General features: G+C 55.4%; 1 protein-coding gene across 4 annotated transcripts in view; it reads left to right on the top strand.

The window, feature by feature from the left end:
- TRAF3 (TNF receptor associated factor 3) overlaps positions 1 to 16,512 on the top strand; it is a 73,424-nt gene extending 56,912 nt beyond the window's left edge. For 2 of the 4 annotated variants that reach the window (XM_040975034.1, XM_040975033.1), the window contains exons 7-12: positions 3,255 to 3,335; positions 4,801 to 4,875; positions 6,220 to 6,312; positions 9,480 to 9,620; positions 13,982 to 14,156; positions 14,871 to 16,512. In XM_040975034.1, coding sequence (XP_040830968.1) covers positions 3,255 to 3,335; positions 4,801 to 4,875; positions 6,220 to 6,312; positions 9,480 to 9,620; positions 13,982 to 14,156; positions 14,871 to 15,442 — 1,137 coding nt within the window. In that variant the 3' untranslated portion in view covers positions 15,443 to 16,512. The remainder of the gene's footprint in view (positions 1 to 3,254; positions 3,336 to 4,800; positions 4,876 to 6,219; positions 6,313 to 9,479; positions 9,621 to 13,981; positions 14,157 to 14,870) is intronic. The other 2 variants (XM_040975035.1, XM_040975037.1) reach the window with 2 other exon arrangements.
- The last annotated feature ends 1,955 nt before the right edge of the window (positions 16,513 to 18,467 follow it).

Below are 18,467 nucleotides of genomic sequence, written 5' to 3'. Positions count from 1 at the left end.
ATTTTTATTGGAAAATCAGATATACAGAAAGGAAGATCCTCCATCTGATGATTCACTCCCCAAGTGACCACAATGGCCGGTGCTGCGCCGATCCAGAGCCAGGAGCCAAGAAGTTCCTTCAGGTCTCCCACACGGGTGCGGGGTCCCAAGGCTTTGGGCCGTCCTTGACTGCTTTCCCAGGCCACAGGCAGGGAGCTGGATGGGAAGTGGAGCTGCCGGGATTAGAACCGGCGCCCATATGGGATCCCTGTGTGTGCAAGGTGAGGACTTTAGCAGCTAAGCCACCGCACTGGGCCCATTAATCAGGATTTCTAACAACTTTTGCTATAGTACTCATAAACATTTTAAGAATGTGGATACTAGAGTGTGCCCTGAGGCTCTGCTGCTTTCCCTCCCAGGCGCACACCCCCTGTGGCTGTGCCTCCTGTGCCTCTGAGGGCCACGTGAACGCCTGCTGACCCCTTGCTGGGCTGTGGAGGGCCTGTGACCCCAGAGTCCCCATTCCTACTGGGAGCAGGTTTTGTCCCCAAGTCATTCAAAATCTCATCACCTCATCCTTAAGTGTATTTTATCAGTGTTTTGAAAAGAGTCGTTTTTTTAATTTTTCCAACTTTATTTTAAGTGAGAACGAGAGAGAAAGATCCTGTCTGCTGGGCCAATTGGAACTCGCTGCCCAGAACTCAGTTCATGTCTTCCACGTGGGTGACAGGGCCGAAGGACGGGAGGCGTCACCGGGGCTTCCTGGTGTGGTGTGCGAGAATCCCAGGTGCCATGCTAACTGCTGGTGCAGAATGCCCACCAAGTTTATTCTCCTTTTGTTTATTTAGATTTGAATAACAATAATAGAGGCAGTAAAGAGATTTTCTGATTTACTGCCCCAAAGGCTGCAGTAGTTGAGGGGCCAGGGACTGCCCTTGGTGAGGGACCCAAGGACTTGGGCCTTGTTGGGCTGATTCCCAGCAGCACTAACACGGAGCTGGGTCGGAAATGGAGCAGCAGGCCCGGAGCTAAGCCCGTCCTGGCCTTGCGCGTATCGGTTCTCGTATGGGCATTGGTTCATGTCCCAGCTACTCCACTTCTCATCTTGTGGCCTGGGAAAGCTGCAGTGGATGGCCCAAATGCTTGGAACTTTGCATCCATTCGAGAGACTTAGAAGAAGCTCCTTTTCACCTACTGAGCTTTGGGTCAGCTCAGTGCCGAACGTTGGACCACGTAAGGAGCGAACCTGTGGGTGGAGGAAGATCTGTCTCTCTGTTCACCTTCTCTCTATAAATGTGCCTTTCAACGATGAAAATAAAATCTTTTTTAAAAAGAAGCAGAGGGAGCCAGTGCAGTGGCCTAGCAGCTAAAGTCCTCACCTTGAATGGGCTGGGATCCATATGGGCACAGGTTCTAATCCTGGCAGCTCCACTTCCCATCCAGCTCCCTGCCTGTGCCCTGGGAAAGCAGTCGAGGACGGCCCATAGCCTTGGGACCCTGCACCCGTGTGGGAGACCTGGAGGAACTTCTTGGCTCCTGGCTTCGGATCGGCGCAGCACCGGCCATTGCAGTCACTTCGGGAGTGAATCATCGGATGGAAGATCTTACTCCGTTTTTCCTCCTGTCTGTATATCTGACTTTGTGATTTAAAAAAAAAAAGGCAGAAGGCTCAGCGTGGTGGCCTAGCGGCTGAAGTTCTCTCCTTGAACACCCTGGCATCCCATATGGGCGCCGGTTAAAAGAAAAAGCGTAGTGTGTTGTTCTTGAATGGGCACTCTGTGGGAGACGTGGATACAGTGCTGGGAGGCCGGAGGGCCCTGAGCCTGCCCGCCTGCCTGCCTGCCCGTGTGGAGGATGTTGTACAGCCCTGGGCACCTGTCCTGTTGCCGTTCACAGAGGGTCTCTTTCGGTTTCAGCCGTGTATGGAGTCAGTGCGGCAGCTGTTCTGAGTTCAGGAATTCTGTAGTTGAGTCTGTAGGTCAGCGTCATTTCAGATGTTGAGAGCAAGCCTCGTTTTTATGTTTACTCCAGAAAGTACTGAATGTGGGACTATTGAAGCACATGCGTTAATTTTTGAAAAATCACCATTGTAAGATCTCATTTTTGTAAAATATATTATGAGAGAAGCACATATATGTCTAGCCACTTTGGAAATCACCTTGGGAGTGCTTTATGAGGTTGAACATCCAGGTACTCAGTTAATGAGCAGGGAAGCCAGCCGCTCGACCCAGACCTGTGGTCCCAGCAGCAGCTTGGGAACAGTGCACGGCCGGTGCAGGGTGTGCCGCGGCGGGGGGATTGTTGGAATAAGAGTGGGACTGGTTGCTCAGAGTGGGGGTGCCTTCTGCTCTGCCAGCCCCGCGTCACGTGCCTGTACCCTTGCCCAAGGACCTGGGGACTTGGCGTCTTCCTGGGGGAGCTGTACTATGTGCCTGCACAGGTGTACTGATGGGCTGCAGCCTCTGCCTGTGACAGGTGCCTGCAGGTGCCTCGGGCGCTGTGTTTAGCAGCCACTCATCGGAGTCTTACAATGTTAGCTTCTGTGCCATTCAGGAAGGTGCTACACCAACATCTCATGATCTAGGTTTTTAAATAGCAAATAAATCCTGCTGTTGTTTTTTTTTTTTTTAAGATTTATTTATTTTTATTGGAAAGAGAGAAGGAGAGACAGAAAGATCTTCCATTTACTATCACTCCCTACGTGGCCACAGGGGCAGATCCAAAGCTAAGAGCCAGGAGCCAGCAGCTTCCTTCAGTCCCCCACGCGGGTGCAGGGTCCCAAGGCTTTGGGCTGTCCTCCACTGCTTTCCCAGGCCACAGGCAGGGAGCTGGATGGGAAGTAGAGCAGCTGAGATATGCATCAGTGTCCATATGGGATTCTGGTGCATGCAAGGTGAGATCTTAAGCCACTAGGCTGTGGCACTGGGCCCAATCCTGCCGTTTTCATGTCCTTGACAGGTATCATTTGCAAATCCCAGACTTAAGGCCAGGGAATATCTGCTGATCACTAGCAAGAGGCCAAGGCTGAGCTGACCAGGAGCCACTGAGGCACTTCCTCAGGGAGTCCTCCCACAGGCTGCAGTCAGAGACACTCTGCGGGCTGGCATGACTCACCCAGGAGCAGCATGGCTAGGAGCTGCGTGTGTGCGTGTGTGTGTGTGTGTGTGTGTGTGTGAGAGAGAGAGAGAGAGATTGTGCCTGGGGCTGCTGGTGGGGCTGAGGGAGCTGCGTGGTGTGTGTGTCTCACTGCTGACAGGCTTTGCTCTTCTCTGCAGAAACATGAAGACACCGAGTGTCCCTGCGTGGTGGTGTCTTGCCCTCACAAGTGCGGCGTGCAGACCCTGTTGAGGAGCGAGGTGAGGGGCAGCTGGGCCTGCCCGTTTGTGAAGTCCCTGGGAGTAGCCTGCTGCAGACCCCACACTCAAATCCAGCACCTCCCCAGTGCTTGGTGCTAACAGCAGGTGGCAGAATACAGAATCGGCCATGAGATTTTTGCCAGTCAGAAGCAAATAATGAAAAGCTGGAAGTGGTAAATGCAGAATTGAGGAAATGAGAATACAGTACAAAGATGACGCTTTTCAAAAGCCATCATCAAATTTATACTTTTAAATATGTAAAGAAAGGAATCTGCCCTGTTACTTCAGGACAGAGAATTAATTTAGAGATATAAAGAACCCTTTGGAGCATGGACTCTAGTTTTGGCGGGGGTCCCCTGCCCAGTTCAGGAACTGGCATCGCACCGTCTAGTGGCACACTGCAGCCGCATGGCTCAGTGTTAACACCAGGCGCCTTAGCCGTCCGAGGCGGTGCTGTGTTGAAAGCACCGAGCAATGGGCTAGAATGCCCAAGGGACTGCCATGTGCAGTCGCCATGCTGCCGCCCGTCTTGTGCCTTAGGGACACATGTCCCAACCCCAGCTGATGGGGTTCAGGGCAGCACAGCCTCTCACCCCAACTCCGCTTGATACAGTTCTTTGACCGGGGTTGGCCATGGTGGCTGTCACGTGGTCCCCCTGGCCACTCCCACCGTGGGAACTTTCTGCTCAGCTGTCTGAGTGAAGTCGGAGCGCGATCCTGGGATCCTTTTTCTCCCCGTGTCCTAAACCGCAGGCTGGAAGAGAGGAGGCGGGTTCTCCTTGAGAGTGTGTGTCACTGGCACCCCGGGGCGTGCTCCGGAGGGGCTTCCCGTGCGCCTCCGTGAACATGCCACCATGCATGACTGCACGGAAGTGATCTGATCCAATGCCTCATCAATAACTGCACAGGGGGTGTCTCCTTACCCTCTCACACCTGTGGGTTCAGTCAGAAGTCCGCGCTGTCAGAGCGGCTCCCTGGCCACGCTGCGGAGGCAGCCCCGCAGTCCGCAGGTGCCCCCGTGTGCTGGACCCTCAGCCGGCCGCCCGCACGGTGCACTGTCTGTGCTGCAGATGAAGCATGTGACCCAGTTGCATCTGAAATGCTTTCTACTTTTTGTGTTTCATGCAGTTTTTGTTTATAGTCTTTAAATGTGCGTTTCAGTTTGTTTTTTTTTTTATTTCTTTTCTAAATTATGGCACCTCAGACACCATGTCACACTTTGAGCAATTCTTTCTAAAGAAACTACAAGTTTAAGAAATGTTACAGTTACTGTATTTCTGTATATCGGTGTGTATATGTGTATACACGTGACTGTAGTGTATGATGACTGAGCAGGTGATAGTAACACACATGTGCCTGATGAACTCCACCCTGACAGTACGACGGATGCTCTCTGTGCCCTGATATGTTTGAACATTTTCATGCAAACGTTCGTGCCACAACTCATGTCTCTTTCCCGTTGCAGTTGAGTGCACACTTGTCAGAGTGTGTCAATGCCCCCAGCACCTGTAGCTTTAAGCGCTATGGCTGCGTGTTTCAGGTCAGTATCCGACACTTGTCCTTCCTGGTCACCTTGTGCCATGAGAGAAAATTTTATATTATCATTTCAATATGAAAGTTCTGGGATCTTCTAGTCTTTGCTGTGAAATGAAGCACCCCGTGGCATGGGTGATGACAGCTGCGTGCAGTGGGCTGGGCGCTCACCATCCAGCAGCGCCCAGACTCTTGGACCCTGTCCCGAGGCGGAGCAGTGGGGGCAGGACGGACCTGTGGTGCGAGTGCAGAAGTGTCAGTGCCCAGTCCCACATCCCTCTGCTCAGTGCCCCAGCGGGGGATGGCCCCAGGATGGCCCCAGGAGCCTGCTTCCTGTGGAGGGCGGGGCTGGGAAGCCTGTGCCTGGTGTTTTTTTAACAGTGAGTTTGTTGGTGCATCGGGACAAGGTTGCATTTAGCCCCGAATCTGGAGCTGTCCAGAGGCGGCGTGTCTTACAGCTGTGCACACCCTGGTGTGTGATGTGACCGCCGATGGCGTGCGCTTAGTTCCTGCAGAGCCAGGGCATGCCAGGTGCTGCTGAGCCAGAACGCCCCTCGGCTTCCTGTGCTTGGTCTCCGTGGAGACGGGGCCTCCGCCGTGTCGTTGCAGCGTCGCTCATGCGCTCTGTGTGCGTATATATATGTTGATATAGGGCCTCACTTACACCAACATATATATATGAATTTTTATGTACAGAGTATGTGCTTTGGAGATCACTAGTATGATGTCTCTGACTTCTTAATTTTCCATTATCAAAGCAAATTGCATTGTTATGCTAATTGATTCTAAATATATGAGGAACTACTTCCTGTGCTCATTCCTGACTGAAGCGGTCTGCATTGCATGTACTCTGGAGATGCTCATGTTCTGTATGTAGTTTTCTGAGTCCACTTGGCATGGTGAGGGGCAGTACCTTTCACATGCACTGTGCTGAACTTCTTTAAAACCCTACTTTGCTTACACGGCAGCTAGGCAGTGATACTAGAACCCAACTGCAGCCCCAAGTGCCTAAACATTGTCGGCTGGTATTTTTAATGAAAAAAGTAGCATATGAGGTAACTACGAAGAGTTTAAAGTTTAATACCTTGGTATCACAAGTGTGAAACGTGGGCAAGACGAGGCTTGGAACGAGAAGCTTGCGAGCCGTGCGGGCTGGGGGGTGGGCTCCCACACAGCCTCTCCCCATGCGCAGCAGCCCCAGCGGCCCCTTGCACGACGCTGCCGGGCCTGGCGGGCCCCTGCTGCCAATGCATGAGTGATCTCAGAGAAGCCCTTCTCCGGCTTCGGACTGCCGGGAGAGCCCTTGGCTAGGGAGCGGTTGCCTCACTGGCTGGCCTGTTTGCTCCCACAGGGGACGAACCAGCAGATCAAGGCCCATGAGGCCAGCTCGGCAGTGCAGCACGTCAACCTGCTCAAGGAGTGGAGCAACTCTCTGGAGAAGAAGGTAGGCCGGGCGTCCCAGCTGCCGGAGGAGAACCTGTGGCTGTTGATGGGTTTTGGATGAAAGAAACAGCGTGCTAATGAATGAAGATACTTTGCTTTTGCTTAGTCTTTGTTTTTCAAATTCCTGATCAGTGTGCTTTTGTTGTAATAAAATCACATTGTGACTTTGTTAGCATTGATCACAACATCAAGGTGACATCCCCGCACAGGCTCGTTTGTGAATGAGGTGTCCCACATTGTTCCCAAGACGTGTGGCCATCACGGCTCCGGTTGTCTCCCTCCTGGTCCTCTGAGGGGACGGGTGGGCAGTGTCCTGTGTCTTCCATGACTGACAGGAGCAACTGTCCCCATTCACTGGTACAACAGTGGGTTTTCTGAGGGGACAGACAGCTGCAGCAGCAGGCCCCTTCTCAGGGCTGTTCCTGGGGTCCCCGTTGGGAGTTACGGTGGCACTGCCACAGCAGGGCCTTGCTGGCAGGCAGACTCTACAAACCTCTTAGACTGACCAAGAAGCTCGCATTGTGGGTTTTTCCAAAAGGAAAGCCTCCTACCACATTGAGCACAGCTGTGGAGAGCCGGGGTGCGTTCATACCAAGAGGAGTGAGAGAGGCCGGAACTCACGCTGCACATGTCATCCAGTTTGCAGACAGATGTCTTATTTCACATGTGAAATCCAGGCAATGGGAAATGTAACTTTTCTTAAAAAAAAGTTCTTAACATTTTGGATTAAAAATTGTTCATGAAATCCGACATGAACCAATTTTTAATATAGACTCTGTGACAGAGTGCCGTGCTGCGCGTGCACACAGGTGCCCCGCGGTGGCCGAGGCAGGTGCCCCGCGGTGGCACTCCCAGGCTCCGAGGGCAGTCCTGACCTGAGCCACTGGTCACTTCCTCTTTATGAATAATGTGTCCTGGCTCTGCAGTTTTAAATCAGAGGGATTCTTATCTCACAAGTTCTGCCTTTCTCAGTTGAAAGATCTTTCCATTCAGGGTGGGTCTGACTACGTGACAACAGAGTGGACAGTCAGCGCCCCCGGTGTGTCCCCTCGGGACATGTGCAGGTTTCCAGGTCACGTGTGGTCATCACCACCTTTTTGCCTCATCTGTTTCCCTTAAACAGAGCATGGATAGGGATCCCCAACACTGGAACCCCAACACAACAGCCTACCCTGGGGTGCCCGAGCCAAGGCTGGACAAGCTGAGCAATCATTTCCATTTTATGCTTTCCTAAAATGTGACCCTGTTACTCACTTGAGGTCTGGCTCGGAGCACATAGCTTGGCTGAACCGAACACCTGCCTCCCACATCCAGGTGCTGGATCTCGTCCTCCACTCTTACTCTAGCTCCCTGCCAGGCAGACCGTGCGAGTCCCTGGGCCCCTGCTCCGGGGCCGTGGGGAACAATCTGGTCAAAGGAAAGTCCCCCAGGCTCCTGGCTCCGGGTCAGCGCAGCACCAGCCGTTGTGCTCACTTGGGGAGTGAATCATCGGACGGAAGATCTTCCTCTCTGTCTCTCCTTTTCTCTGTACATTTTTTCTAATAAAAATAAAGGCTAAAGGCCTGGGAGAACAGGGAAGGATGGCCCAGGGCCTGGGGCCCCTGCAAGAAGCTCCTGGCTCCCGGCTCTGGACCGGCCAGAGCTGTAGCCATCGCGGCCATTTAGAGAATGAACCGCTAGATGGAAAATCTTTCCCTCTATAGCTCCTTCTGTTTTTAGTTCTCTTTTTGTGGAAAAGGATTTAAAAAAAAAAAAAAAGGTGAAAGGTAGATTTGGAAAAACTGACTTGACTGAGCATTTGGAAGGGTTAAGATGTGGGCTTGAGGAATTCAGGGCGGCCCCAAGGAACCAAAGCCCATCTTGACATTTTGTTTTTAAGGATTTACTAATTTATCTGGCAGGCAATGTGACAGAGAGGGAGAGACCGGAAGCCCTTCAGTCAGTTGTTCTGTTGCAACAGTTAAATGCAGGCAGGCCGCGAGCCAGAGTCCACCCTGGTCTTCCTCCCCTGCCTCCCATGCACGGGAGGGAGCAGTCCCGTGCAGAGGAGCTGAGGCCAGCAGACGGGAGGCACAGCGCTGGCCTGTGCGTCTAATCCTCACGCCACGGAGGGCGCAGGAGGCACAGCGCTGGCCTGTGCGTCTAATCCTCACGCCACGGAGGGCGCAGGAGGCACAGCGCTGGCCTGTGCGTCTAATCCTCACGCCACGGAGGGCGCAGGAGGCACAGCGCTGGCCTGTGCGTCTAATCCTCACGCCACGGAGGGCGCAGGAGGCACAGCGCTGGCCTGTGCGTCTAATCCTCACGCCACGGAGGGCGCAGGAGGCACAGCGCTGGCCTGTGGGTCTAATCCTCACGCCACGGAGGGCGCAGGAGGCACAGCGCTGGCCTGTGGGTCTAATCCTCACGCCACGGAGGGCGCAGGAGGCACAGCGCTGGCCTGTGGGTCTAATCCTCACGCCACGGAGGGCGCAGGAGGCACAGTGCTGACCTGTGCGTCTAATCCTCACGTCACGGAGGGCGCTGGGCGCCGATGCCCTGGGGTGGAACCAGGCCTCTGCTGCCCACACAGCAGTTGTACACATTGACGGCACAGTGAGATTGTGATAACGAAATTATTCAATCGACTTGACTGACGTATCCATGGCCTGCTGTACTTTTTTGTGATACAAACTTTTTTAAATGAATTAATTTATTTATATGGTAATTAGAGGGGGGAACAGAGAGAGAGAGCTTGCGTCTGCTGGGCCACTCCCCAGCCGGGCCCGCAGGGCCGTCAGCCTCAGCCCTGTGGCACAAACTTAGATGTTCCTTAGCGCGTTTGAAGTATACACCAGGTCGGCGGTAGCTCTAGGCCCCGTGCCGTGACGCTCAGAGCCCACGTGCTTCTTGGAGACCTGATGTCTCTACAAACAGGATGAGATATAAGAATATTCTTGCAAACATTTTCTGGTCAGAATTTGAGAGCTCTTCAAATGTTTTATGCCAAACAAAAACTGAATCAGTGGCTGCACTTTGCTTCCGCTTATTGACTGGGAGGGTGAGAAGTGCAGTGTTTAAGGTTCTCTCTTGAGTCTCAGGGAATTCTGGAACTCTCAGTGAACCTGTTGCTTGCTAATTAATGCTCAGAGCACTTTTGTTAGATTGATGGGAGCGTTTCCTTTCCAGGTTTCCTTGCTGCAGAATGAGAGTGTGGAGAAGAACAAGAGCATCCAGAGCCTGCACAACCAGATCTGCAGCTTCGAAATTGAGATTGAAAGACAGAAGGAGATGCTTCGAAATAACGAGTCCAAAATACTGCATTTGCAGGTGAGCTGCTCAGACATGGCTGGGTCCCCTGGCGGGGTCTCCCTGACTGCCCTGGTGCTGGGCAGGTGAGGGGAGCCGTGGGCAGCCGTGGTCTCCAGCGCTTCTGGAAAGCCTGTCGGTCACCTGTCTGTGTTAGACTCAGGGAGAGTCCAACCCCGCGGAGGGGAGCCGCACCGTCATTGGCAAAACAAGTCAAACGCAGAGGCTGCAATAAGCATGAGGATTTTATTGAGCATTCGCGAATGGGCAACAGAGTCTCTGGAGGCACCCAGGACTCTGCGCATCTCATAAACATTTTGGAACAGTTTTTATAGGGCAAAATCATAAACTCTGCATAACAGTCAGCATTTCTCACTTTCAGATTAGATAGCCCGGGGGTCCCTTAACTTTGTATATTTTCTCAATTGTTGACAGTCTGTATTCCTCGTCTTAGGACTAGGTGACTAGTCCTAAGGACTAGTGCTTCCCTCACTTTCTTATCCTCCACATTCCTGTAACGACCTTGCTTTCTTTATCTTTTTTATTCCTGTAATTGTCTGACTCATTTCTGGGAAACTAAAACTTTACTTGTTTCATGAAATGACTTTTCTATACTTAGTCTAACATGGCTCTACTCTTGCTCAGCAGAAAGCGATACAGAAGCAGAATCAAGCGGTTATTCTAAACTCTTACATCTGCTGCAGTCTGCTGCTGGCAAAGTGAGACTTGAAGCTGTGTTTTGTTAAGGGTTCATGCTGCTCCTGAGCTGATGCGTGCAGTTTCTAAAGTGAGCAAAAGCCGAGTACTTGCTCCTTCCCCTGTGTCTCACTGCGGTAATCCAGAGGCCCTTGGGACAGCCAGGCACGCAGCTGCCCCTCAGGCCGCGGGCGATGCTGTCGGTGGGCCCAGGCCCTGCCCCTGCTGCCAGCAGCGTACTCCGTAGGCATTACTGGTAGATGGTCTTGTAGGCAGACACCTCTGTAGTAAGTCAGCTGTGTGTGGCAAGCCTGAGGGCTCACCTGTGTCACTGCTTGTCAGCGTGCTGTTGTGTCACCTGCAGGCAGAGATGGGGCGTTTGTTCTAGCCCTGAGTGGGTGTCAGGGCTCGCCTCTCCCCTGTTGACAGTAGGGGCTGTGTGCTGTGAACGGCACAGGATTTAAGTGGCTGAAGAGCAGCAGGAAGAAATGGAGCCGTCATGCTCTTGTGCCAGGAAAGATCCGAGCTGTGAGTGTGGGCGTCGCCCAGGGGTGCGGCATCGCAGAGTGTATGAGTGAGCCTGCTGCAGACTTGGAGCATTTGGCTGAGGATCAGACTGTCCCAGGTTGCTAGGCAAACCCCTGCTTCAGGGAGCTGTCCACTCAGGCAGCTCACCTGCCTGCCTCTGCCTGTTGGGCAGGTGTAACCCTTTGAAATAGAGCCGCTAGGGCCCAGTGTGTTAGCCTAATGGCTAAAGTCCTCGCCTTGAATGCACTGGGATCCCATATGGGTGCCATTCTCATCGAGCAGCTCCGCTTCCCATCCAGCTCCCTTCCTGTGGCCTGGGAAAGCAGTCGAGGACAGCCCAAAGCCTTGGGACCCTGCACCTGCGTGGGATACCTGGAGGAGGCTCTGGGCACCTGGCTTTGATCTGCTCAGCTCCAGCCATTGCGGCCGCTTGGGAAGTGAAACCAGTGGACAGAAGATCTTCCTCTCTGTCTCTCCTCCTCTCTGTATATCTGACTTTCCAATAAAAATAGATGAATCTTAAAAAAAAATTAAAAAGGAAAAAAAAGAAATACAGCCACTAAACTAAACTTGGCCTTGACTTAGGAGCTCAGGCAAGTCCATGTCCTACCTAAAAGTGTCCCCACAGGACGGATGAGCAGCGAACCAGTGTGTGACGCCATTGCACGTAAGCAGGACGGTTCTGGCTACATGCTGGGGCTGACGTGCCCATGTTCACAACCTCAGGGTGTAGAGGCAGGGTCTCACTGCCTGCCCTGGCGGGGAGAGCCCTCGTAGTCCATTGCCCCCTTTTCCAGCCAGCTGGAAGAGCTTAGAGGTACTGACCCCACTCTGTGTGATGTGTTGAAGAACTATTAGGACGGATGTAAAATCAGATAGGAAGGGGGCCGTGGGGCCGTGGAGGGTGCATGGCGACCACAGCGTCCGTGACCTCTGCATGTGGGAGGAGCACAGGGGTGTGGCATGCGCCTTCCCCATGGAGAGAGAGCAGATAGATAAGGGACAAAGGCCTGGAAGTTCCCAGAGCTTGTGCAGGAGAGACGTGGCTCACGCACCCAGGGCCTGCCCAGCCTGGCAGATGCAGCCTGGCAGGTGGAAGATGGTCTGATCGTGCATGGCACTGTGGCCTTGGCAGCCTTGGCTGGCATTGAGAGAGAAATCCTGGCCTGGCTTCAAGGACAGGTTGAGGGTGGGTAGGACTGGCTCTGTGTGTGGCCTGAGCAGCCCCTCCCCCTGCAGCCCGGGCCTGCCTTCTGCTCGACTGTCACCAGGAGACCTGGGTGGCTGGCCACTCCTTGCCTCTGTGCTCTGCCTCATGCTGCAGGCCCTGCGGTCTCATTGCTTCTTAGATGCCTCAGGTCTCGGTGTAAATCCCACCTCCTCCGCTGACCCCAGGCCCCAGCCGACCACATGCTGATGGTCTGTGCAGTGTCCAGTGGCCAGGGCACTGGTTTAAGCAGCGGGGGAGGGTGCTTCTGTTTGGCCAAGAAGCATCATTCTTCATGTTTTACTCTTTGAAAGACTTGGACCTTCTTAGCAGACAGCTGGGGGTGCGCCTGAGGCAGTGCTGCTATGAGTGGACCCGCTGAGCTGGTGTTTGTGCTGCCCGGCTCACACAGCCTCAGACACCTCGTGCTGCAGGCCTAGGCCCCGCTGGCTGCAAGGGTCGGCGAAGGATATGGAGTGCAGCTAAAGGCAAGCTGTTGCTTGGCATGGATTTTCTGGTGTCTGAGTTCTGCTAAGATCTGTGTCCTAGAGTCCTGCGCGGCCACGGTGTCCCTGTCTGAGAGTGGGGCCTAATTTAGGTCTCACTGCATTCAGATTAAAGGAGTCTGGTGTCACTATGGCACGTTTTTCCTGCTGTACATGGGGGTTCCTTTATTAAGTGAATGGGTTGAGCCTCATCTGTGTGTCATGTGCCTATGACTGTGCATGCTCTGACCCCGCACCCCAGGCCAGGTGGGGCAGCCCTGAGCCAGCCACGGGTCCGGCTGCAAGAGCAGGTGCAGCCTTGCTTGGTCCCACGAGGCCCCAGGCCACGCAGGTCCTGTGTTCGGCAGGCCCGGGGGCTGAGGCACTGCTGCCTGTGGCTGCCCTCCTCAGCACGGTGTGTGCCAGCGGCAGCGTGAGGGGAAGTGCTGGGAGGAGTTTGGAGCACTGCGCTCGGCACGACCATTAACGTGGGTTGCTTTGGCTCCTAGAAAAGATAGTCTATGAATTAAGAAACTGTTCTTCCGCCTCAAGCAAAGTAAAGCTGGTGTGGGAGGATGTTGCTGCTAGTCAGGAATGCTGTGAGACCTGCAGAGCTCCTTGCCATGGGGAGCTGCAGCAAGGGGCCCCTCCACTTGTTGCCAGGGCCCTTGGGGGATGCATCTGCCCTGTGCGTCAGGAACTCCGTGAAAACACTTTAGGGCCCGGCTTCGGCAGCCCTGAGCCTGTTGTGTAGTCGGGTGCAGCTCCCTGTGCTGCTGGAGACCCTGAGCGTGGCCCGGGTTTCTGAATCGCATCCTTGAGGATGAGACAAGCTCAGGCCTTGCTCTTGGCAACCACGACCGTCAGCCTGTCTTTGCTCTCCCAGCTGCCCTTGCGCTCGGCGTGGAACCAGTCCTGGGCCGTACGTGCACTCTTCCTGCGGCTGGGGACTCCCCTGGTGGCTGAGCCAGGGCCTCCCGAGCCTGCTGCTCCAGAACCAGGTGTGGGCATTTGGAGCCACACGCCTGGGGACCTGCTCTCAGCCCCTGTGTATGTGGACAGTGAAGTCACATCGGGTGGGAGTAGCGCCAGGACCAGGGCAGCACGCGATTGGTGGACGTGTGGGCAGCAGTAGGGCTGGTCTGAGTTGGGGGAACGGGGCTCCTCCCGACCCCGCAGGGCACACGGCGGAGAAGTGGGCAGGTCAGTCGTCTGATCTCGTGTGGCCGAGCGGCCTGGACGCAGCACACGTCATTTATTTTCCCTCGGAATGTCCTCCTAGCTCCCCCCTGCCGTGCAGGGCACAGTCCTTGTCCTTGGAGCTCTGTGGAGCGGGGCCAGCTCGCTCCCACTCCTTAGTAAGGTCCAGGTGCCGGTGGCCGCTCTGTCCCAGGCTGGCCCATCCTGGGTGGGTTGTGGCATGCTTTTTGAGTCCTGACTGTCTTTTAACACCTTTGATGTGGAAGCGAGTAATAGACAGCCAAGCGGAGAAGCTGAAGGAGCTGGACAAGGAGATCCGCCCCTTCCGGCAGAACTGGGAGGAAGCAGACAGCATGAAGAGCAGCGTGGAGTCGCTCCAGAACCGAGTGAGCGAGCTGGAAAGCGTGGACAAGTGTGCCGGGCAGGCAGCTCGCAACACAGGTGAGCACAGCCAGGCGGGGCCGGGTGGGCCACGTGTCCCAGGCTGTGCCCCCGGAGAGTGCTGTGCCCAGGAGCTGCTGGGTGGCTCAGGCGAGTGCTGCTCGAGCCCAGGCCTCTCTGGGTACAGAGCAGTTCTGCAGAGAAATGCAGACTTGCCCTCCCTCCTGGGCTGGCGTGGGGCTACAGAGCCCTTGCCAGGGAGGCGGTGACACAGGTCCTGCACGTGGACTGCCCCAGGCCGCGCTTCCGTCTCGGCCGCTGACGCTGTTGGACGGAGTGAATGTTATAGTGTGTGCATGTGCATGGGAAGCAGGGTGGCATGGAATGCAACTGGGTGCTGCGCTGCGGTAGGGGCTGATTACATGGGCAGGGGGCTCATGGTGGGAGCTGCTGAGGTTAGCATGGACGGCCAAGCCCCAGCCCCTGGCTCCCACCAGGTGGGCAACATGCACGGTGGCCGCTGAGTGTGCCCCGTCACCTCCCGCACTGCCCACCGTGCTCTCACAGTGGGCTGCGTCCGCCATGGCTGCCAGGGGAGGAGCGGCGGACGGCCAGTGTGCGTCCTGCAACCCCCTCTGAGAGCAGGCCTGGGCCACACCGGCACCCGGCCTCGCAGATAGCCTGGAAGCCCTGCCTGTTGCTTGGTTCAGCTGTTCGTGTGGGCTGACCCCCTGAGCCGCGCTTCTCACTTGCCGAATCTCTCGCCCGTGCTAGGCCTGCTGGAATCCCAGCTGAGCCGGCATGACCAGATGTTGAGCGTTCACGACATCCGCCTGGCGGACATGGACCTGCGCTTCCAGGTCCTGGAGACCGCCAGCTACAACGGCGTGCTGATCTGGAAGATCCGGGATTACAAGCGGCGGAAGCAGGAGGCCGTGATGGGGAAGACCCTGTCCCTTTACAGCCAGCCTTTCTACACGGGCTACTTCGGCTACAAGATGTGTGCCAGGGTCTACCTGAACGGGGACGGCATGGGCAAGGGCACGCACCTGTCCCTGTTCTTTGTCATCATGCGTGGAGAGTACGATGCCCTGCTGCCTTGGCCGTTCAAGCAGAAAGTGACGCTCATGTTGATGGATCAGGGGTCTTCCCGGCGCCATCTGGGAGACGCCTTCAAGCCAGACCCCAACAGCAGCAGCTTCAAGAAGCCCACCGGGGAGATGAACATCGCCTCCGGCTGCCCCGTCTTCGTGGCTCAGACGGTCCTGGAGAACGGGACGTATATTAAAGATGATACAATCTTTATTAAAGTCATAGTGGATACTTCGGACCTGCCCGACCCCTGACGAGTTGCTGGGAGGTGGAGTTGGCAGAAGGTAACTCCTCCGGGGGGGTGAGCCGGTCTGTCTTCACTGAGGTCCTCGCGCTCAGAACGGGACCTTGCGGAGGCCGAGCGGCGGGCAGGCGTGCGGCCGGCGGGAGGAGCCACTGCGAGACCACCCGGACGCGTTTCCCACAGACTAGCAACATTCACTCTGAGGAAGTATTTATCCTTTGCCAAGATAAATCTTGCTGTCAGAGAAGAGTTTCATTTTCATTTTTAAGATCTAGTTAACTAAGGTGGAAAACATATATGCTAAACAAACACGTGGTTTTTTTCCTTCCTTAAACTTGCACACCGAAAACATACAGACACACACACGTGGGGACAGCTGGACACCTCAGCATGTTAAATGAAAGGAAAGTTTATGAAATAATAATGCAGTTCTGATATATTCGTTCTAAAATTCAAGAGCTCAATCTTGTTTCAAATATAGTATATATTGTCTATTTTGAAGGCCTCATCTGGTCTCTGTTTTAATAATTTGTTTGTCAGAAGACCCTGAAGTATGCCTACGTCTTTTTTGGAAATCTCTAAATTCAGAATCATTTTTTTTTTTAATTTAAAGTTCTACAAATAATTGTTACTGCAAACATTTTATTTTAAAAACGTTGATAGACTGATATTTCTTGGAAGAAAATGTAAAATATCAGACACTGGTTATCACTTGTGATAGGAAAGAGGAATCTCAACCTGCTGTTATTTCTCGTGAGAAATGTACCTTCGAACCCTGTCGTAGTCGATGACACTACTTCACGCGGCTGTGGGCCAGCTCATGGATGCTGTGCATCGTTCTCGGACTTATAGTTGTTTTCACCCTAAAATAGGGCATTCGTTGAACTTTGGAGTTCTAAACAAAACCCTGTAAATTCTGCCCCATGTGTCCCACCAAGCTCTCTGTGGCCGACAGCCCGAGCTCGGCTCCAGTGTCCCGCGTCCGGGGTGGGCAGGCGGCCCGTGCTGAGGGAGGCCGTGGCAGGCGTGCTTTTCATCCTGTCATTTGCTGCATTCTGTCTGATCTCTGAGCGCAGAGGTGGCGGCGCAGTGCCCGTGCCTTAGATGTGCCATGCTGCTTCTCGACCCTGTTTGTGTTGGGCATCACTCTGGGCAGCCGTAGTTTGGCCAGACTTTCTCCCCCCTACGTCCTCACCCCCGCGAGGACCCTCGGCAGCTGCACCTGCTGAAGGGCGGCCAGGCTCCATCGTCAGCTTGCGGAGCCTCCACTGCTTAACTGTCACCAGTTCCCCATCTCCCAGGTCCCACCCAAGGGCGGCAGGTGTGCCGTGGACGCCGCACCTCCCCGTGTCCCCACAAAGCTCAAAGTAGAACCCTCCGAGCATTCCAGAGACCACTGCTCCTGGGGCTGCCCTGGCTGACCACCGGACGGCCCCGAGCCACCACCCTGGCACGAGGGACGGTTGGACCCCTTGCCCGTCCTGCGCCTGCCTGGAAGGCACCTGCCACTCACTGTTTACTGTCCCAACGGTCCAACTGTGACTGCACCTGGAGCCCTGCCCCGTGCCCCTTTGCTATGCACCACGCCTCATGGTGCTCTTTACTCTTGGGTGCTACACGCGACGGGTGCTTCCTAGACAGAACCAGTGTGTGCGAACCACCACATCTGTGCCACTCGCCCAAAAGGCGCGCCCACAATTGGCCAGCTGGGCTGCGTACTTCAGACTGCCTGCCTCTGGGCTCTCCCCAAGGTCGCACGGGACAGCGGGGTTGGTGCCCGGCGGCCCACCTTGTCTCTGGTGCTGCCATCTGTCCTGGGTGTGCCTTTGCCCCAGTGCCTGCTGGAAGTGCCCACCCCTGCGCCTCTGGGAGTGCCCTCCTTGGTTCCAGCACCTGCCTTGCCCTGGTGACAATGTGCAGCTGTCTTGCCTCCTCTTCCGCCCTTCTGGGATGGCTCCCTGGGCAGCTCTGGGTCACGGACTCTGCCCCTGCTGGGGCCACATGTCCCCATGCAGAGAGCAAGGGCCTGGCAAGGCTGCAGAGACCACTCTAGCCCGCAGGCATCTGGCTCACTCCAGGCCTGTGCTCTGGGTTTCCCAGACTGGGGATTAACAATAGGGACCTCCCTGCAACCTTTTCCCCCTCCACACAAAGTCTATACAGTGAGCAAATTTAAGCTGAGCAACATCGTGGTCTGGTAGTGGAACCCATCTTCCCTCGGGTCTGGGACTGGGCCGCTTAGAAGGCCTCCCTGCACTTTTCCAGCAGCTCCCATGGTCCCCTGTGTCCCCGCCCTCTTCCCCCAACTCCTGGGACAAGGGTGGAGTAACTGGCCCTGCCCCCGGGCAGCGGGCACGACCTGGCCATCATGTTCTTGGTGCCAGTGCCTTTTTGTGGTTGTGTGCAGCCCTCGGGACCCGGGAGCTGCTGCTGTGTGCCCAAGGGCACCAAGTGCCCTGCTGCATGCGCCTCGGGTGGCTCTGTCCCGGGACTGCCTGGTACCCTTGTTTGGTGCTCGCCGCCGGGGCCAGCCTTGGGCTGGGGTCTCCCTTCGGCTGAGGCCCAGCTGCCCCTCCCAGCAGCTGCCGGCTGTCCCCACAGGGTCCTGGACACAGAAGGGTGGTGGCGCACTCTGCATCTGAGTGTGTGCTTGCTCCCACAAGTGACAGCACCATCCCAGTGCTCTAAAGAAACCCCACTGAGTCTGCGGTGGGTGGGGTCCAGCCTCAGGCACCTCTGCACCGCTCCTGCTGCCAGGGCCAGCAGGTGGGCCTGGACTGGGCCTGGCTGCACACAGCAGCCCAGAGCCCAGCCCCTGGCTGTAGGGCTTGTGCGAAGGGAACAGGAGGATCTAGAAGCTGGGGTGTGTCCTTGACATGGGGGGCCTTCTCAGCGCAGCTGGGGAGAAGGGTCGTGGACTGCGCTTCCTAGGTACCAGGCTCTTAGGGACCCGGAGGGAGACAGGAGAGGAGTGTGGGGGCAGGGTGGGGGTGGGACAGGCCCTGAGGCCATATGCTCCTCCATGGCAGCCCTGG

This window comes from Ochotona curzoniae, unplaced genomic scaffold (assembly GCF_017591425.1).
Source record: "Ochotona curzoniae isolate NIBS_2020 unplaced genomic scaffold, NIBS_Ocur_1.0 contig_2688, whole genome shotgun sequence".
NCBI classification, from domain to species: Eukaryota; Metazoa; Chordata; class Mammalia; order Lagomorpha; family Ochotonidae; genus Ochotona; species Ochotona curzoniae.
The sequence above is the reverse complement of the archived record's forward strand: the minus strand, read 5'-3'. Positions and strand labels throughout refer to the sequence as shown.